Below are 22745 nucleotides of genomic sequence, written 5' to 3'. Positions count from 1 at the left end.
TTATACAATCACCAAGCATAAAAATGGTTGGTTCTATATTTGACCGATTTGATCAACAATGGGTAACCTCGGGCAAAGCAAACATTGGCTGCAAAGGATCCTGTCTAGTTTCAATTATCGTTGATCATTCGTGTTCAACATCAGTCGACCGTATAAATATGGGATAGCCAAGCCAAAGCAAGTTATCCACTTACACAATTTACAGGACTCAACCTAACATAATAACAATTTAAATTGTCAAATGCGTAATAATAATTATAAAAAATAATTAATTAATTAATATCATAACAGAGTATATCAATTTACTACCAATATGAATCAACACAATTCAATGTAATTGACACAATCCCACACACACACACACACACACACACACACACACACACACATATATATATATATATATATATATATATATATATATATATATATCAATAATCACATATTAATATCCCATCAACATATATCAATAGAATCCCACATATATCAATACTTTAGATTAATACCTGACTAGGGTATATCAATAGAATTCGACATATATTAATACCTTAGATTAATACCCCACTAGGATATATCAATAGAACACATGTACAAACCATTACAATCCAATGTATATCAATACAAACCAATGTTCATCTAAAACGCTTATCAAAAGCATAAAAGGGTTCTAACAGCAGGAATTTCATATTGATAGAGTATTTCATCAAACATGTCGGCTAACGACTACAAATAACATAAGATTAAAATAATAAAGTAATTCAAGCACAAATAGAATATAAAATTTTATAAATAATAAAAAATCATTATCTAACACTATTAAAGGTTGTTAAAAGAAAACTTATAAGAATGGTCCACACCTTAGAAGCATTTCATATGATCTAATCACGCTTAAGTTTAGAATTTTTCGATGAGATCAACGATTCCTAATCAAATCAAAGGAAACTTATGTGAGATTCATAGAATCTAGCATGAAGTAGCTTAATCAAAATGTATGAAACATTTCTTACCTCCGATTGCGAATAGAGATAAATTTGACGAAGGAAAATGATAACGACTTGGATTTTGGGATGATCCCTTCTATGATAACACCAAGACCACCCCCCCCCACACACACACACACACACACTCTTTCTCTCTTCCTTTCTTTCCAAACCTACAACAAAATTCATATGGGATGAATGAGCTACCTAAATTTAAATTTTTATAGTTTTAGAAGTGGCCCAATTGGTCCTAATGACAGACATTTACTATTATAACATTATGAGATATTGTTTCTAGCCTTTAGGGTCCATTACAGGATGTATGGGTCAATCTAGGCCATAGGATAGCTACCCAAAGTGATGATTTATGTAAGGATACAATTGTCCCACAATTCGGATGTGATGATTGATGGATATGATCAAAAGTCAGTTCAACGGTTATCGATCATTGATCGGGGACATGGTTATATGGATATAAGGGTATTAATTTAGGTTGGTGCCCTAAATTTGGTGGCAATGTAATGGTTCAAAAGCTCCATGTTTGGAAAAGAAAGGATATAGACAATTTACTTAAGTTCCTAATACATCCTAAGGGTATCTAATCAAATTTGTACAATTTGATTTTTCTTTAATTGCTTTATTTGGAGTTTTATCAAGATCTAATACTTAGATATAAGTTTCTCATGTGTAGGTGTTCACTTGTCACCCCAAGTGCAAGGTTGCAATGTAGTACTAATCTCGATGAGACCGAGGGCATACCCACAAGGACTTGCTTTGTACGAATTCTTAAATAGATTAGAGCTAGAACTAGAATCTACTAACTAAAATCTAAATTTAAAGAGATGAATGGTGAATAACTATCAATGATAATGGAAAACTAGAGAGCTAAGGATCCACATGTAGCCATCTTAATACTACTTTAATTGATTCAATTAAGAACATGACTGGAATGGACGTCCTAATCTATCCACTCAAATGATAGAGCAGTTAAAACATCATAGACATATCAAATAAAGATTTTTAACATTCATCGGATTTGTTCCTTCATAAAGATCGTAGGGAATTCAAAGCATCTACCATGCCCAGAGTCAACAGTAGATCAATGAATTTTACATATCACACAATTACAAAAACAAGTAAGAACATATCAAAAGCTTTGTAAGCATCTATTATGAATATTCCATCATTCAAACCAAAAACCATGAATTGTTCAACATGAAATCCAAATAACTTGAATCAAAGTAAAGTAAACATCAAAACAAATTATAATCTTCACATCTTACCTCTAGCTAAGAGATTAGCCAACCAAAGACATGATTAAACTAAAAAATCTTAAAGAAAAACATAAAAACTAATTGGAATCAAATGATTAAAGAAGATGGAAAACTCCTTGAAGATCTCCTACACCTTGCTCTTGTCCTCTTACCCTAATTCGTCTTTAAAAACTCCTAAAAGATCCTTATTTAAAAGCTTTGATCGGACTGACTTTGAAACCACCTCAAATTTATGCACATCAGTTACACTTTGTCTGCAGCAGACAACTTCGGTCATAGCAAACATACCTTTGGTCGCACCAAATCTGGCTTCCGCCGCAGCCAAATTAACTCGATTCGTGTCTAAACTCCCTGTCTTCCTTAGGCCACACCAAAAGTATCTTTGGTCGCACTGAATCTGGCTTCGGTTGCACCAAAGTTATCTTCGATTGTAGCTGAATTAATTCCTAAATTCATCGTTTGTCGCTGAACTGTTTTCTACACTTTCAATCGGACCGAATGTCAATTTCTGTTGTTAGAATTTGTGATTTAACCAGTCTTCACTGTTTCTTTTTCACTTGGTTTTCTTGGATCTTTGGCATGTAATTCTTCATTAAGAACCTCCAAATCTCCAAGTCTTCACTTGGTAATCTTTTGAGCATTGAATCTTCTCTTTAATCGTTATTTTCTTCTTCACTCTCAAAATCACCTCGCAATAGAAAACATGTAAAAATAGATCAATTAAGCATATTTATGTTCACCAACTGATGAGTAAAAAGGAAAAAATACACAATATTTCATACTCAAAACACCCCTCAGCAAGTATTTTGCTAGTCCCAAGCAAAACATGCAAAGAATCAATGTTTAAAGCATTCAATTTTCAAATCTCTCTCAGAAAATAACATCCCATGCAATCCTATACACGTTGAGTAAAATTAAAAGATATACGAGCAGAATCTCATCAATCTAGAACCTAATTGCACTAGTAAACAACTAACTAAGCCATTATCATCAATTAACTAATAAAATGCATCCAAACATCAAGTTCCTAGTGTGCTCAGTGGTTTTCAACATACATTCCATAGAAGTTAACGTTCGTTTCACAATTTTAGCCATGCTCATTACTTCAAAGTGGACAGATAAACATAAGTTACTAATTTCGAACTTAGCTCATTTTAACTTATTTTCTAGCTTTTTAATTTTATATCGACAACTTTCACACTATTTTTAGTCTTTTCATGAAATTTTTATTGTCCATATCAAAAATTCGGCTGACCCAAACAAAAATTTGGCTAGCCGAATACAGGGTTTAGCTAGCCTAATTTTCCTAAAATCCAAAAGTACACATTACAGGAAACTTGACCTGGGTCACCCTTGGGTTAACCCGAGCTAAGTTCGGCTAGCCGAACCTAGGGTTGGGTTGTCTGAACTTGCAACTAATTTTACAATTTAAAGTTGTTGGAAAATTGGTCGAGGCTGATATCGAGCTAACCGAACTAAATTCAACTGGCTAAACCTGAGGTTGGGCTGGCCATACATTCTCAAATTTATATGGAAAATATTTACAACTTAAAATTATGAAGGCTATGATCGAGTACACTATCCTATGGTCTTTTCTAAGGTCATTTTACCTAAAGGTTAGCATACAGTTGATCTTTCCCTTGAAACCTTTTTGAACTTCTATTATTAAGATATCAAGTCGTGCTTCTTGAAGTGTTGTAGAGGATTGAAGTGTATTGAAGATCCAAACAATATTTTTTCTATGAAATTTGACAACTACATATGTGCTTTGGACACTAGCACTTACACTTACCTTAATCATGGACCACAAAAGTCAAAGATTGGTCCTAGCTAACTCTGATACTACTAAAGGATGGCTCAGATGGGTGGGTTCATAGGATCTATTGGTATTTATACAATCTTAAGACCTTTACACAAAAAAGCTAAAGATGGAAGATCTACTTCCAGTGGTCTACCTAACTATTATAGGAGCAAAGAAGATCCGATCACCTCTTCTAATTCTATGATTAAGATGGCACCGGATTACAATCAAAGGCTTAGATTGTGTAAAGGCTAGCTTGATGGACAAATGGGTATAGTTATACTACTTATTTTCATTTCGGTCTCTTGCTTTTTAATGCTTTTAGCAAGGAAATGCCTCTCTTTTTTATAAAGCAAAGGATTAGAGAGGATATGGGAGGAGTTAGATGACATAAGTCTTACTTTGATCACCCATTGTCTCTCCCATATCTCAAAAATCTTTGAATTTAAAATTTAAATTTAAAACATCTAAAGAGATTTTTTTTATTTTTTTTTTTAAGTGATTGTGGAGGGAAACTCATGTGGGTGCCCACAATTGGGCCTTTCAAGCCCATATCCAACGCACACTAATAGCTACAAGCTTCTAGAATTAACTTAGACGACACCCAAGTTGATCCACCTAGTTTTCAAACTGTCTCTATGATGAAGATCGGGTCACGGACAACTTCATGGCCAAGATGGACTAGATGAGGCCCGATTAGAGGCAAAAGTGATTTGGACTGTCAAAACCTTAAAATAGGCATATCTCACAAGCCAGAGAAGCTATGTTGGGTTGCCCACACTGAATTTGCGAGATTCCATTAGATCGACAGTCAAAAGTCCTTTCTAATTCCATTTTTACTATTTATAGTAAGTTTTAGTTCGGTTATAACTTTTGCTTCATTGAGTTTTAGGAGTTGTGTCCAACATGAAAAGTGCTTACAAAAATTAGACGAATAACATGCTTAAGCTAAACCGGACACTTACTATTTTTGGCTCAAAACCATGACGTCTAGTGGAAATCATGATTGTCTATAAATAGTAAGTTTACTATTTATAGTATAAGTCATGAATTTAGGGAGTTTGACTTATCGTTTGATTCTGAAACTTCTTCTTAGGGTTCATATCACTATTTAAGGGATTGTCATCAATCAATTTATTTCAGATTTATTTAGAATTTATTTCTATTTTCTCTCTCTCCTTGTGAATTCCAAAAATTTCTATGAAGAGTCCAGAGAAACAATCCGTGGATTCGAAGTAATTATCCCTTGGCGAAGACTTTGATCAACCTCATCACGTCCCTCCTTGCGTCACTCTAGCATGTCCACAATAGAGTGATCCACTTCTTGGGTTATTGTCACCGTAAATCTAGTGGGCCTCTACACCCAAATGCCATAGACCAAAATGCACTGTTGTTGGATTGCCTTATCCATCTGATTTTGTCATGTTTTCCCACTGGATGTAGTCTGTTGCACATTTTCACTAAAAATCTCATCATCTAGTGGGACACATATGATGGTTCAATGAAGTGGCCCACCGGATCAGCTTTCTTGGATTGCAAATCAGACGGCCGTAGTGCTGAATGGGATGGGCAGTTCTAATATCTAATGCCTATTATTCTTGCCAGGTTTTTGGACGACCTTTGTGAAATTGTATCCAACAATGCAACAGTACGAATATGGATTTCGGATTTTCTTGCTGACGTACTGTTTGGTAATGGTATCTGGGAATCAGAACAGGCAATACATCCACACGGCGGTCAATCGATTCTTTCTAATAGTTGTTGGTGCCGTTGTTTCAGTAGCGGTAAATGTATTAATCTACCCCATCTGGTCTGGTGAGGATCTGCACAACTCAGTGGTGAAGAATTTCACCAATGTCGCCAACTCGCTCGAAGGTTGTAAATGATCATCACATTCTTGTGTCTGAATTCTCTGTTTGGGCACGTTTGATCGATTTCTCTTGTTAACTAAACTATGTAGGATCTGTAAATGGCTATCTTCGTTGCGTCAAATATGAGCGGATCCCATCAATGATTCTTATATACCAAGCATACGATGATCCTCTATACAGTGGCTACAGGTCGGCTGTCCAATCTAAGAGCAAAGAAGACTCTCTGGTATGATGTTGTAGCAGACCAGGAGCTTTGATAAGCCTGCAAGCACGCTAACATGGGGCCACAAGTGCCAAATAGGTACACGTGGTAAATCCAAGCTGTCAATCAGGTGGGTCGAATTTACAGATTAAATCATGCTGGTCATCTTATCAATGGACCATGCATTAAGTGTATATTTGGGCCTCACCTGGTGCCCAACTCAGATTTCCCAAACATGTGGCCATGGGTAGAGTTGCATGTGGGCTTGATAGAGTGAAATAATGGCTACATAGTGGAAGGATATTAGTCACCGATGATTTTACATATGTTCTAATCTTTGCAGATGGGTTTCGCTGTTTGGGAGCCTCCCCATGGACCTTACAGGATGCTAAGATATCCATGGCAGAAGTACCTTGAATTGAGCGGCGCTCTACGGTATTGTGCATTTGTGGTCATGACAATGCATGGATGCATGCTTTCAGAGATACAGGTACACAGTGCTTCCTTATAAATTATTACATGAAGCTGCTGCATACAAAATTTCAAATATTGGCCTTTCTTTACTGCCTACATGTAGCCCATGTTGTATAGCTGTCCCCTCCAAAGCATCTGCCGTGAAAATCGGGCCAGTTCACTTATTTGATGGGACATGACATTTAAATCAATTGACAGCCGGTGGTATAGCGGAATTGCAGGTGCAATCCATCTAATGAGTGGATTAGACCGAATTTCATGACTGCCGATCTCTCGGTTATAGGGCTCATTTTTTGCACCGAACTAGGGAGTTTTATGAGCTCTATGTGAAATTGCACTGCATGTGGAGAGATGCTCTTATGCATTGCTTATCATTCAAATTGAATTTAATGGAGGTCTGTTGGCACCATAAACATGGCAAGACACCACGGTGGTCGTGTTTCTAAAACTCAGCTACTATACTTGAAACACGGCTGAGTCAACTCGACTCAATGAGATTTCGAGCTGAGTCACTTGGAAACTTGCTGACGTCAGTAACCCAATCGATCTGCTCGATACTTTAAATTTTAACTAGTAAATCATTGAGTCCAGTCAGGAAAGACACGATGGAGTTATTGTGTGAACCGAACCTGGGTAGATATCAGGTCGAGTGGAGTTTTGGAGTTTTTGAACTATGATGCGATTTATACGGACAGTTGTTCTGGTGCGCTTCCACAGGATTGACTATAGGCAAATGACTCTGTGAATTGACAACTATCAAGGAACATGTTATATTTTCCTATTGAATGTGGATCATTTCATTGTTTTGAACTATGTAGAGCCATTTCTCCAATTTTTGCTATATGGACCATTGTCTACTGGCTCACCAGACCAAATCAACCATTCTGACCACTGTACCCAACAGATCCGTGCACATTTGACACAGGGATGGAGGTGACGTCTTCCTTAAGGGATAGTTAGTCCAATCCACGGAGCTTCTCTAGACTCCTCGAAGAGATTCCTCAAATCCATGAGGAAAAATAGAAAAGATAGAAATTAATTCTAATAAATTCAAAAATAAATTGATTGATGATAAAAATGAATTTACAATCCTTTAAATGGTGATATCATACATAGGAAGGAGTTTCATAATCAAACTCCAACTCAAACTCCCATAAAAAATGTGACTTACTATAAATAGCAAATTTACTATTTATAGGCAATTACAATTTCTACTAGACTTCATGGTTTTGGGCCAAAAATAGGAAGTCGCCAATTTGGCCTAACCATGTTATTCTCCTAATTTTTCTAAGCCATTTTCATGTTAGGCACTACTCCTAAATCTCAAAGGATCAAGAGTTATGATCGAACTAAAACTTACTATAAATAGTAAAAACGAAATTAAAATGGACTTTCAACTGTTGATCCGATAGAATCTCACAAATCCGGCATGGGTAACCTCGCACGGTAGGGTTGGTTGGCTAAAGTAGATTCTCCTTCCCCAAAATTATATATGGTATGTCGAATAACTCATTACGGTTTGTGATATACACATACTTTAGGGTTCTAACGGTCCTTATCGCTTTCGCCTCCATTCGAGCCTTCTTTGGTCTATCTTGGACATGAAAGTACCCTCTACCAACTCTGCATCAATCCTCTCCACTTCAAAAGAACTCTTCCTTGAGTTCTTGTCCCGCTTTGATTCATAATACTCAGTCAGGTTTGCAACATTGAAAGTATGCGAGATCTCCATGTCATCCGGAAGTTCATTAATATAAACATTATCATTAATCTTTCAGTGGATTGGTACCAGTTCAACATTCTTATTCTTCCACTTGTTTTAGGTCTCGGTCAGAAATATCTCCTTATGTAGATGGACCATAAAATGGTCGCCCACCTCGAACACCTTTTATCACCAATGCTTGTCGGCTTGCTCCTTATAGTTGTCGTTCGAGGCATGCAACTTGGCTTGCACATTCGCATGAATGCCCATGATTCAGTCCGTCATATGTTCTATTGTAATACTCATGCCCAGGAGCTTGGCCAAAGAGACCAAGTCAAGTGTATGACGAGGCACTCAACCATAAATAATCTGCAATGGGGACTTCTCTATCGAACAGTTTACCATGTTGTTGAATGCAAACTCCACTTGAAATAAGGCCAAATTCTATTATTTTGGTTTATCACATGAAATACATCGAAGGAGGTTTCCCAATATGTGATTCACAACTTTAGTCTGCCCATCGATCTGTGAATGGTAAGCACTGTTGAATTGAATTTGTATACTAAACCGATTTCACAAAGTCCACCCAAAGTGGCTAATGAACTTCATGTTATAGTTAGAAGTAATGATCTTGGAAAATCCGTGTAGTTGCACGACCTCTTTGAAGAATAGAATCACCAAGTGTTGCATCGAGGGTCTTCTTACATGGGATAAAATGCAATATCATTGAGAAACGATTTACCACCATGAACACTGAATTCATGTTGTATTGTGATCGTGGGAGATCAAGTAAGAAGTCTATAGATAAGTCCTCTTAATGGCCACCTCCATCTAGCTCTTGAATAATCTTCTTACTCAAAGAACTTTGGGAGATGCATAGTCGATTCCTTTTGAAGAAGAAACCGTCTTGCATATATAGGTTACTGGGATGACCCTATTTACACCTTATCCATGCATCCTTGAAATCCTCGTCCTCAGAATACGGCTCCTTTGGACAGTCGAAGCCAACCACCTCATTGTTCATTGTAACAAATAGTGATGGACGACAGCTAAGTACATCAGCCACCTAATTCTATTGCCCTGACTTGTGCTTCAAAATAAACGTGAATTCCTAAAAAAAAAAAATGTAACCCATCTAGCATGCACATGATTCACGTTACTCTGACTATTAATATACTTTAAGCATTGATATTTAATGTAGGGAACAAATTCTCTCTAAATCAGATAATGCCACTAATGTTGCAGTATTTGAATAACTGTATACAACTTAAGCTCACATGTTGACCACTTCTTTCAAGCTTCGCTGAGCTTTTCGTTGTAAAAGTCTATCGACATGCCTTCCTATAATAAGACTCTTCCAATTCTGACATATGAGGCGTCACACTCAACCTAAAATAGTTTGACAAATTTAAGAAAAACCAAGACCGATATTGTAGACAATCGATGCTTGATTTCAACAAACTCTTGTTAGTCTCATTAATCCACTGAAATGACCCATTTTTCATGCAATCTGTAATAGGTGCGACTACCATGCTGAAACTTTGCACAAATCAACGATAGAAGGTCGTCAATCCATGGAAACCCTTCACTTCATGAATGTTTTATAGGATCAGATATTCTCTAATGACTCGCACCTTTTCATTATCCATATGAATGCCTATGGACATCACAACAAATCCTAATAACAATAGGTTATCAGTTAAAAAACTATACTTCTTCAAGCTGAGGTATAACTTGTTAACTTGCATGACTTGTAGCACCCGCCTGAGATATTTCATGTGCTCCTTTTCATCCTAGTTATATATTAGGATGTCATCAAAATATACTACCACAAACCGGCCAATGAATAGCTTTAACATTTGATTCATCAAACGTATAAAAGTGTTTAATGCATTCAATAGACTGAAGAGCATGACCAGCCACTCATACAACCATTCTTTGGTATTGAATGTCGTTTTCCACTCATCACCAGGCTGGATACAAATTTGATGATACCCGCTCCTTAGATATAGTTTAAAAAATACATTGGCACATTCTAACACATCAAGCATGTAGTCCAACCACAGTATTAGGAACCGATATTTAATGGTACTCTTGTTAATTTCTCGATTATCTACACACATACGCCAGCTCCCATCTTTCTTAGGTGTTAACAACACTGGCATGGCACAGGGGCTCATGCGCTCTCTCAAAAGGCCCTTATGGATTAACTCTTTCACCTACCCCTGAAGTATCTCATACTCTTTCAAACTCATCCAATAATGAGGGCGGTCGTGCAAGCTAACCCTAAGGACGAGGTCTATAAGATGTTTAATATCCCACATGGGGGACAATCCATCGGGTAACTCTTCAGGCCAGATTTTCTTAGATTCGTTCAACAATGACTTATACTTGGGGAAATGTTTAAGGGATATGATTCCTCACCTTTTACCACTACGGCATACACCTCGCCGGTTTTCTTGAATTCCTTTATGAAATTTCAAATGGTTAGGAGGGAATTCTCCTCCACTTTAGAAGCTTCAAGGTGGTTCTCTGGTGTCATAGGGGAAAGGACCTTCTTTCGACTGTCCTTGATGAAGACGTAAGCATTGTCTTGTCCTCAGTGAGTTGCATCATGGTCCGACTACTATGGTCGACCGAGTAATATATGACATAATTCCTTATCGACCATGTCATAAAGTACCTGATCCTTATAATTGTTACCAATTGGAAATGATATAGTGCATTGTTCGATTACCTTAGTCTCGTTCACCATTTTTATCCAGCCAATCAAGTAAGGGGAAGGATGCTTTTTCGTATGTAGTCGCTACTTGTCCACCATCATTTTCGAGATGATGTTCTTGATACTTCTGTTGTCTTATGATTATATCACAGACATTGCCATTGATGGTACACTGCGTACAAAATATATTATGTCATTGTGGGTGCAACTCCTTTCGTAGGGTGTACAATAATCGCCTCACAACCAAGTATTTTCCATGAAACTCGGCCAACCATTCTTCATCACCAGTTCATTCCTCAGTGGCTTATTCATCTTCATCAAATCTATGGCCTTCTTTTGTTGTATCACATTCAGTGCCCCTTTTATTAATGACCAAGTGGGCTGCGGGGCGTTAAGGGCAAGTGTTTGATAAGTGTCCCAGTTAGCCACAACAGTAACAAATGTTCGGCCTTAGCCGACCATAAGGATTTGGAATGTTACTCGGACTCACTGTTGTGGGTATCGCACGTTGAGCCCTAGATGGACCGCTCCCCGTGTCAAGGTTTACAGTTGCATGATGTTGAGGATGTCCTCCTACTAGTTCTTTTCCTCATGTGAGCGTTGAATCCTGCGTGAGACCTGTCATGGGAGGTTGAGTTAAAAGATAATATCGAGTATGGACTCTTGCAAGTTATGTTTCTGTCCTATCTACCAATTGAACCGCTTTATCTACGATCCCGATCGAGTACATTTGAACTCGGTCATGAATTGTCGATCGTAACTCACTTATAAATTGTACTATCTTCTGCGAATTGGTTTCCAACGGGTCATTTTGCGTCGCCAACTACTAGAATTCTTTAGTGTAATCTATGACGGTTCGATTCCCCTTTTAGTGATTTTGGTATTACTACAATAATACTTACTCGTAATCACTAAGGAGGAATCGTGATCGAAGAAACCGTCTCATCCATGGTCATGATCGGATGGGTGCCTTGTTTTGTCGGGCACGTAAGAGTTGTAATTGCTCCCACCATGTATAAGCACTAGATTTTAATTTGAATGCTACCAATTTCACATTTTTTATATTTCGGCACATTTATGTAATCAAAATATTGTTCTACTTCCGCTAACCAATTAAGGAAATCTTCTGTATGCAATAAACCATTAAAACTGGTAAGTTAGACCTTACCTCAATAATCTCTTTCAACACGATCGAGTTGATCGCCTTCAAAGACTGGTCGTATGGCAAAGCTCCTATCGATGTCCTCGTTGCTGGAGCTCAACTCATCTAGGGTATCCCTACGATTCACCTCTAGAAGTGCTCTACAGAAATCGAGATTGTGTCATACAAACAACCACAGGCGGTTGAGCATCACCTTAGGCTCGAGGGGGAATTAGCATATCCGCAGGATGGTCGAGTGTTACTTGCAGTCCTTGCATGGTCAACTGATTCTCCGAGTGAAAAACTTCCATTCTTTCTAAAAAATAATGAATCCCTCGATCATCGTTTACGAGATTTTGGTCTATATCATCGTTGTTTACCACCGGCCCAAGGGGAGCCCTCGCTTTGATACCAATTGACGCATGGATGGACGCGATGAGGTTGATAATCGTCTTCCTCAAGGGATAATTTCTTCAAATCCACGGAGCTTCTCTGGACTCCTCACCGAAATTCCTCAAATCCATGAGGAAAAATAGAAATAAATTCTAATAAATTTAAAAATAAATTGATTAATGATTAAAAAAATAAAAAAAATAAAAACAACTTTACAATCCTTTAAATGGTGATATCAAACCAAGGAAGAAATTTCACAATCAAACTCTAACTCCATAAATAATAATTTTTTATTTTTTTTTAAAAAGTGACTTACTATAAATAGTAAACTTACTATTTATAGACAGTCATGATTTCTATTAGACTTTATGGTTTTCAGCAAAAAATAGTTAGTGTCCAATTTGGCCTATCCATGTTATTCTCCTCATTTTTCTAAGACCTTTTCATGTTGGGCTCAACTCCTAAAGCTCAAAGGATCAAGAATTATGATGGAACTAAAACTTACTATAAATAGTAAAACCGAAATTTAAAAAGACTTTCAACCATCGATCTAATAAAATCTTGCGAGTCCAGCGTGAGAGACCTAACATAGTAGGGTTGGTTGGCTAATGTAACTTCTCCTACCCCGAAATCATATATGGTACGTTGAATAACTCATTTTGGTTGAATAACTCATTTTGGTTTGCGAGACACGCTTGCTTAAGGGTTTTAACAATCGTGATCACTTTTGTGTCCAATTGGGCCCTCTCTAGTCTGTCTTGGTTATGAAACTGTCCATGACCCTCTCTACATCAACATTAAGTGCCGTTTGGATACCACCAAATAAGTTACTTTTTCTACTTAGAGAAGTAGATAAGAAACTTATTTGAGATTAGTTTAAAATCAATTATAACTTTTTTATTTAAAGTTACTTAATTATTTCAGTTTAATATATATAAATCAAGATAAGTTATTTATGGCATAAATAGTTTTTCTCAAGTTAACTTACAATCCAAACACCGCTAAAAGATAAAAGTTTTTGTATGTCAGTGTATTATTAGTCGGTGTATGGCATCCCAGTCACTACTAAATTGGGTTTTCATCACGTTGCCAATCTTAAAGTGACGACACAACCCCACGCGGGTTATGGTTTGTCACTTAAAATGGGAAACGGAATTTGGTGGTGTGCCATGTGATGGGTTATGGCCCCAGATCGAAAGCAATTGCCTGTAGTGGGATATCTCTGTGACACGACATGGGGATGCGGTTGGCTGGTGACCCCAACGCTGGGAAGTTAACTGTTGTCAAGCTCTATAGACCCCCCGCCATGATGTATGTGTTTTATCCACATCGTTTGTCCAATTTTTTTTTTCAGTTAACTTTAAGGCATGAGCCCTAAAATAAGTTAGATCCAAAGTTTAGGTAGACCACACCACATAAAATAGGAGGGATTGTGTACTTCACCTAAATACTTATCAGGGCTACAAAAGTGTTGCACCAGGCTGATATTTGTGTTTTCCCTCCATACATGTCTGTGTAACCTTATGAATAGATTGGACCGCAAATAAATATCAGCATGGTCTTAAGAAGATTTCAGTGACATCATTTGCCCCACTATTTCCTATGGTGTTGTCCACCTTACCTTTGGTCGGCCTCATTTTTCGGGTTCATGCCCTAAAATTAGCAAAATGGATGGAGAGCCTGGATAAAACACATACATCATGATGGGACCCAGATAGCTTTGACACCAACTAGCTGGCTGGTGTCGGGGTCACAGCCAAACAGTGTCCATGACGTGGCCCAAGCTCTGTGAGACTCACCATAATGTATGTGTTTTATCCATGTTGTTTGTCCATTTTTCTGGCTCATTTTAGGGCACAATCCCAAAAATGACGTAGATCCAAAGCTCAAATGGACCACAACAAAGAAAACAGTGGAGAATGAACGCTCACCATTGAAAACTCCTCGGGGGCACCTATCGAGAGCTCCAAATCGATGTGCTTAGCGTAGAATGATAGCATAGTCCGTTTCACCACTAAAATGCAAGTTGCATCCACTAGGTGATTGATGGAATCTTTAAAGTATTCTGTGGTACGATGTTTTGAATAAGGTTGATCTGGGCCGTGACCCATTGATTGGATGGTTCAGATGGATGAGTGCATTCTCTGATGATCTGGTGTTAAATATAAGCCGTTCAATGTGCTAATTTAATTTTAGGAGTGATTCACTAAACTTACACGCATATGCAAGGCCCATATGTACACCACTCATGTGCCACACTCGTAAGAGCTCCAAGATGTCCATCAATGGCTTTCACACCCTGTAGATATCACTGGCGAAAAATCGAGCCATCCCGTTAACCATAAACCGCTTTCATTATTAAACGATTTGGATCTGTTGGACGGTTTACATCCCTTGCACACTGACAGTGGGCCCACGTTCACCTAGCTGTAGGCGGACACGGATTACCTACTGACAAGTTGAGTAGCGAGGCTCGCTACTAAAGTGACGTCACCAAGTTACGTGGGGCCTACTATGATGTATGTGTTGTATCCCCACTGTCCATCCATTTTTAGAGATCATTTTAGGACATTAGCCAAAGAATGAGGCTGATCGAAATCTGAAGTAGAACCCCACCAAGGAAAACAATGGGGAGAGCGACACCCACCATTGAAACCTTCTTAAAGTCCACCTTGATGTTCATTTGAGATCCAACCTGTTCATAAGTTAACACAGACATTAAAGAACGGAAAACACTAATATCATCTTGATCGAAAACTTTTGTGGCCCTTAGAAGATTTTAATGGTGGACATCACTCTCTCCACTGCTTTCTGTGGTGGGGTCCAGAAATGATCTCTACAAATGGATGGACGGTACGGGTACAAAACATACATCACGGTGAGACCACAGAGTTAGGTGACGTCACTTCATAGTCTAGCTACTCAACCTGTAAAAACCTGTAAGTGGTAAGTATCTAATCCGAGTCTGCTTATTGCAAAGAAACCTTCTCAAATTTAGGACTATTTATCACTCACCGACCTATTACCCCACCAGGTCTGTTTCTCAATTTGGTAATAATTACATATGCTAAAGTTTATTTGAATGAAGTGAAAAAATTTTGAAAAAAGAAAATGATGACTTTTCCCACGTAGGCTGTATTAACTGATGCTTGGATGGCAAAAGAAATATTGAATTTTAAAAGTAACCATCATCCCAAAGTCATTGTTAATTTCTCATGCAAAGTTATGAGGTTCTAATTGTGAGAATTTCATGAGATTTCTTTCAGTTATTTAAACAATACCTGAAATTTGTGTTTCAATGTTACTCTTGGAATCTTGAGAAATCAACATTGAATAATCATTAATATATTTTTCTTTTAGCTTATTTTATATATATGTTTTTTCCTTCTCCCATCATCCAAATAGACCTAGGTTAGGTTGGATTTGGAGTTTTTTCATTATTTTGTTGTTTTGAATAGGTAACACAAAGTAAGGGCATGTTTGATAAATCAAAAGTCTAAAGCCTGAATTTGAAATTTGAATCTAAGATTCGAAAACCTACTTCGTAACTATTCAAAGGAAGTCCCAAAGTCTGAAAAATAAATACAAAATCTGAAACAACCAATCTGTAATACCTGAAATATGTTAATTTGATACATTTGCCCTTATCTCCTATTTGGAGATGTGGGTGGGATCAGTGACTCTAGGGCCTACCATGATGTATGTGCTTTATATCCACCTGGTGTACACATTTTGAAAACTCATTTTAAAGTATGGTCTCCTATTTGGAGATGTATGTGCTTTAATTTTAATGGTAACACAGCACCTAGATGGAGATGGATGGTCCTATTATGGGGTATGTGGGATGTACTAATATATATATATATATATATATATATATATATTTTATCCACACTGTCCATCCATTTTTCCATACTATTTTAGGACATAATACAGAAAATGAGACAAATCTAAGGTGCAAGTGGGCAATATAGGAATCAGTGGGAATTGGACGCCTACCATTGAAAACCTCTTGGCTCCACATAAGGCTTTGATCAAGTCAATTTTTTTTTCCTTTCCCCTTCATCCAGGTCTATGTGACCTAATCAACAGGTTGAATGGTAAATAAACATTACGGTGGGTCATAGGAAGTTTTTAATGGTGAGTGTTTAATAACCAGTGTTTTCTCGTGGTGTGGTCCACTTGAGATTTGGATCAGCCTCTTTTTTGTTCTCATGCACTAAAATGATCTCACAAAATGAATGGATGTTTTGATATAACACATACATCACGGTGGCACCGACATAACTTGGTGACGTCACGTCAGTGGTGTGTGGCACATCATGCAATCCACTTCCACTAATGGCAGCCTCCGATTTCCTGCTAAAGTTGGAAATCCACCCCCATTCATTTGTTTTGCAAGTTAATTTTAGGAGAAAAAAAATAAAACAAAAATGAGATGGATCCAAAACTTAAGTGGGCTACAATACAAGAAATAGTGAGATTTGAGTGCCTACGATTGAAAACTTCTTAGGGCCACAAAAGGCCCTAACAAGCTCATATTTGTGTTTTCCCTTCATCCAGGTTTGTGTGACCTTATGAAGTGGTTAGGTGGCAAATAAACCTCATGGTGGATTCTAGGAAGGTTTCAATGGTAGTCTTTTAATTCCCACTACTTTATGTAGTGTGGTCCACTTAAGCTTTGGATGTGCCTCATTTTTTGGGCTCATGCTTAAGAATGATCTGAATAAGTTGATGGACGGTGTGGATCTAACACAAATCACGGTGGGGCTCAGAGAAGTTCTACAAGTTAAAAGTTGGTTGCCTGAGAATTTTCGTCAGAGAAGGAAAAGAATCGGATTTGAAATGAGCATTTCAGATCTTTGCATGGCACACTAAAAAAGTATATATACAAGAGATGATACCATCAACATTAATTTACATGCCATTCTATTCATTTCCAAATCTAATCTAATCATATATACAGCTCATCATGACTAATCCTTATCTCTACACTCCCCCTAAAATTAAGGTTGAGTGAAGAACATCACTTCGTCTATGGAATAGTCAGAGGGAGCCTGTGATATTGCCTTTGTGAGAGAGGAGAGGTGCTCTTTTTCACACAGGCATATGGGAGGAGTGGGCCTAGCCTCACTCAGCGCATGTTAAAAACACCCCGGTCACAGCTCCACACATGCACATTAGCACTCTCATGACCCCTGTACATGATGACTATTTATAAAGATGTGTGATAGTCCCTATCCTATGTGGGCCTGAATTAAATAAATAAAAAAAATAAAAAATAAATAAAAAAAGGAAGAAACAGAAGAAGCTTTCATTATTTTGTTATTGTTTTGAAACACTCACACAAATACAAAGGGCATATTTGTGCACGTGGAATCCAAGGAGAAGAAGGGAATAATAATAATAATCATAATTTTCAAATGATGATTTCCATGGTTACTATTGAAATATGGATTCTAATTTTAGAGTTTTTGTATGGATAGCAAGTGTAATATCATATTCCTCTTATAATAGTCACTTGATATACTGTGCCAAGAATCCAAATTATGAAAAAACAAAAACCAAAAAAAAAAGTACAATGCTTGTGGAATCCATCATTTTCTTAGCTATCCAAACAAAGAAATTGTCAAATGAAAGGAAAATCTCATTTCCGTTTCTATTGTTTGGCATGGAATCCTTGGTATCGAAATATGGCCTAGAGGGAGAGTCTTTTCATGTTTAGAAACCCAAAACACAACTATGTTGAGTGAAGACAATGACCTCGTACCCATAGTTCACCGACAACTGTCTTAGAACTTCCTCACTCAAAGTTCATCAAGATCTTATCTTGTTTTTACTGGTTAATTAAGAGAATTACATTCTCTATTTTTTTTTGGTTTTCCAATTACAATAGTAAATGACAGTAAATGGATAATGATTATTTACTCTTGCAATTGTATGGTAACATCACTAACATTTGACAATAATAATAATTCTGTTGCATTGTTTGTTTTGCCCAAAAATCATTTCTTTAAAATGGTAGTGTTATAATGTAAAAAAATGTAATGATTACAATTTTACTAGTATTTGACTCTTTATTTACAAGCCATAATTTTTTATTAAATAAATACTTGAAATGATAACGATGGCTCATTTATTTTGCATTTCATAGGAAATTGGAAAACCAAACAGGGCCGAAGTCATTATAGCTTTCAATCTCCACAGGTTAGACAGTGCTTTGGATGCCCTTGCTTTCCTAGCAGACCAAGATTCTTCTCCACCCAATTCTACACTGGCCATGGACATGGAACATTTTTGTTATCAATTTGGGTAGTAAAAGGGAGAAAAACAAGTTCAAGCATATGAGTTCCATGCCTATAGTATTGACTTGTCATGGAAATATAGTACCTATAATCTATATTATTCATATGAACAAGAAAGATTGGGAGAGAGTTAGGTTCACATATAGGGGGCTATTACTGCTTAATATCCCAATTCACAATGGAGCAATCAACTACCTATTTTTCTGAAATATCCCTTCTGTTTGTGATTTATGGTCCATCCAAATTCACCCTTGATTTTGATCAACAAACCAGGAAGACATTATTTACTGAACTTGATTCTTGGGCTCTGAACCATGCATGGGAAAATCGCAAAGGTGCTGCATCTTAATAGCTTAAATATGTGAACAACCATTTGAAAATGCAAGTTTCTTGTCTTGCGGTTTTACAATCAATACTGGAAGTCTTCCCTTGGTCATTTTACTGTCTCAAAGCTGTATCTCAGGCACCAGCAGAGCGAAGGCAGGTTTTTAGCAGTGAAATGCAGAGAGTAGGCATTGCAGGTGCTAAAGTCTTGCGCGAGATTGGCAACAAAGTCAAGAAGATGGAGAAACTGGGTTCAGGAGACATCTTGTTTGAAGTGCACCAGGCAGCAGAGGAGTTGCAAAAGAAGATAGACAAACGGTCGTACCTTCTTGTCAATTCAGAGGCCTGGGAGATTGGGAATCGGCCTGTGAATGTGGAAGATGCTACAGATGCTCTCGACGTGATGGAAAGCAATAACCAATTTCTTGGGACTAAGTCCCTTAGTGAAGCCGTGCTCGATCTCAGACCAGTCTCACTATCAACGAGATGGGACAATCGTCAACCCATCATGGTACTCAATTCCTCCATTCCACCAGGTGGGTCCCCTGAGACACTCTCTCGAGCACAGGTACCTTGGTCTGCATGGCACTCTTTCAACCATGGTGCAATCCCAGAAGAACTCAGCTCAAGAACGTACGAAAGTGCCAGTGCTTTGTCTCTGGCAACTTTTGCTTCCCTTCTGATTGAATTTGTAGCAAGGCTTCAAAATGTCGTCACAACTTTCGAAGAGCTAAGCGAGAAAGCCAATTTTCAGGAGCCCGTTGATGGAGCAGCTGAAGAGGTTGTTGGGTTTTGGACCAGATTGAGTAGGCTCTTGAGATTCAAGGATTGAAAATTGAGATCACATGATTATTTAGAAGTGGAAAGAATAATCAATTGACACAATGAGCTATGAACATGCAATCTTTCGAAATAATAAAGCAGCGAGTTTAATTAATGGGAGCTTTGTAACTTTGAGAAGTATCTCTAATCGCTGCGTTTGGATACTGTAGCAGAATTGAACAAAAGTTAGCAGTTCCAAGAGTTGGAAACCAAATTTCATTTACTCTACTAAATTCATATTGAGAGACAGGCCTTCACTTGTAATTCTGTTTCTCTAAAGTTGGACTTGATTGGAATGTAACTAAAATGTGGGGAGCACTTCATAAATACTAGAAATGTCACTCCAGTTTGATCGTATCCACTTAATTGAACTGATTGATGACATTTCGATTCTGTTTTGCATGCCTAACACAGGTGAGCTTTGATAATCCCACTGATGAGTGTACTGTTCTGATCAGGTATGAACAGTGGAGTCCACATTAGGTATGCATCGGATGTGCAGGTGGGTGTGGGCTAGCAAATCTCATTTCTCTCATCTTGTAAATGCTTCTACCCATGCGTACGATGCAATTTTCTTGGTAGGATGTATGGATACGGATTGCCTATTTACACTGCCAGTAGCGACTGGCTACTCGCTACTGGATGGTGCTATGTGTGCCCACCATGATGTATGTGTTTTACCCACGCCATCCATCCATTTTCCCAGCTCATTTTGGGCATGAGATAAAAAATGAGATAGATAAAAATCTCCAGTGGACCAGACCATAGGAAACAGTGATGATTGAACACCCACCGTTAAAAACTTCTTTGGGTCCACAGAAGTTACCTGCTGATTAGGGCACACAGACTTGGATGAAGGGAAAACACAAATATCAACTTGATCCAAAACTTTTATGGACCCCAAGAAAATTTTAATGGTTGGTGTTCAATCACCACTGTATTCCTATGGTGTGGTCCACCTGAGATTTAGATTGGACTCATTTTTGGGCTCATGCATAAAGTAATGTTCCAAAGTAGATGAACAGTAGGGATAAAACACATATATCATTGTGGGGCCCACAGAGCACGTAGCTACTTGCAGTGTCGTACTATAGTAACATCATTGTGGTACTTACAAATGTGGGGTGTAGTGATGTCACTACAAGAAAATTGGGCATTACCGGCGGTGTAGTGATGTCACTACAAATGTGGGGTGTAGTGAGCACTACAAATGTGAGGTGTAGTGAGCACTGATGACAATAGATTTCAAACACATTAACCATTTATATTGGGACTAATTAAGAAAAAAATGTTTAAAAATCAGTTTCAATATACCATATTGTCACCACCAATATCGGGTCATATCTCCCTGTATCAGGCCAATACAATGGATGAAACTAGTTCCATCAGGCGATACATACTGGTTTCAGATGATACTTAAAATCAGTTCTATAGTGCTTTGGGTTACATGGGCATCATGTAACAGGGGATAGACACAACTTGGGTCCCATCATCATCGCCTTCTCCTTGCTTTTTTGGGCTGGCAAAAGTTCAAAGTTCAATAATGGGATGCTTAATATCAACCCTCCATCCAAGTCTGGGTCCCACCCAACCAGCACATCATGACCAGGTGGAACCTAGAATACTTGTTTTATTTGATTTACAATGCATTTATTTATCATGCCTATTCAAATTACTTGAAAGATCCAGAAGGGAAAAAAAAAAAAAAGGAACTATTTAGCAGAAGCAGATGCAGCTTAAACTACAACAAAAAGCCGGGAAGATTACAACTATCTAGCTTGAAAGATCCAACCTTATATGTACGTATATGTACATATATAAATACTTAAACATCCATCCGGGATTAAAAAAATAAAATAAAATAAAGGATTGATAGCGGTAAGTATGCAAACCTTCTGAAATGTAGCTGATCATTCGTATTTTTCAGTGATCCTCTCAAACCCGTGAAATATTCAAGCACAATTAGAGAAAAGGAAGAAATAACTGAGAAATGGATATGCTGCAATTTGAGAGAGGGAGGGAGATGGGCATACATGTCAATTCTCAAGGACACTACAAACTGACAAACTATCATCAATTATAAGATGCTAACCCTTCTCCAGAAAGTAGAGACATTTAAGCAAATTATCTTTCGATAATTAAAAGATACGTTGCTAAAGTGTTTGATTTCACAGATATTCAAAGCGTGTATTTTTACTATTTGTCAAAAGATAGGGATATATCAGCCTTTTTGCTTCACAATCCCACAGCCATTTGATGGGCTACGGACCTGGTATTTCATCTCATGAAATCAAAATAACCATTAAATAAGGGTAGCTAATGACCTACTTCTTCTTTTTCAGCGACTCCTCTGCAGCAGCTATCTTATCTGCATACGCTTTCTCAAGATCAGATAGCATGCTTTTTTCTCTCTTCCCTGAAAACCAATGCAGTCTCGCATATCAATTAACAGTACTTTTTATTTGTTTAGTAAATTTCTAAAATTGTGATGTTTCCTAGCATTCACAGTTGGAAAGTAGCCATCAGTCACATGGCAGGAACGTTGCTTTTCAGTTGAACTTGAAAGGAATATTGCTGTCATTTGGAGCTCAGGTCATGAATGATGAGGGAATTAAGATTTGGTTATTTCCAAATTATTAGACGAACAATTGCAGAGCTTTGCTAAGCAAACACGCAGGTGCAATAAAGCTCATGTACATGCCACACATGTGCCAACATGGCACATGGATGCAAA

The 22745-nt window shown here is 37.7% G+C and overlaps 1 protein-coding gene across 1 annotated transcript in view; it reads left to right on the top strand.

Annotated features, from left to right (window-relative positions):
• LOC131251383 (aluminum-activated malate transporter 9-like) overlaps window positions 1-20368 on the top strand; it is a 39084-nt gene extending 18716 nt beyond the window's left edge. The window contains exons 4-7 of the mRNA XM_058252061.1: window positions 5661-5930; window positions 6016-6152; window positions 6472-6618; window positions 19329-20368. Of these exons, the coding sequence (XP_058108044.1) occupies window positions 5661-5930; window positions 6016-6152; window positions 6472-6618; window positions 19329-20021 (1247 nt within the window). The 3' untranslated portion in view covers window positions 20022-20368. The remainder of the gene's footprint in view (window positions 1-5660; window positions 5931-6015; window positions 6153-6471; window positions 6619-19328) is intronic.
• The last annotated feature ends 2377 nt before the right edge of the window (window positions 20369-22745 follow it).

Source organism: Magnolia sinica, chromosome 7 (genome assembly GCF_029962835.1).
Source record: "Magnolia sinica isolate HGM2019 chromosome 7, MsV1, whole genome shotgun sequence".
Lineage (NCBI taxonomy): Eukaryota > Viridiplantae > Streptophyta > Magnoliopsida > Magnoliales > Magnoliaceae > Magnolia > Magnolia sinica.
This window is presented reverse-complemented; position numbering and strand designations above follow the sequence as displayed.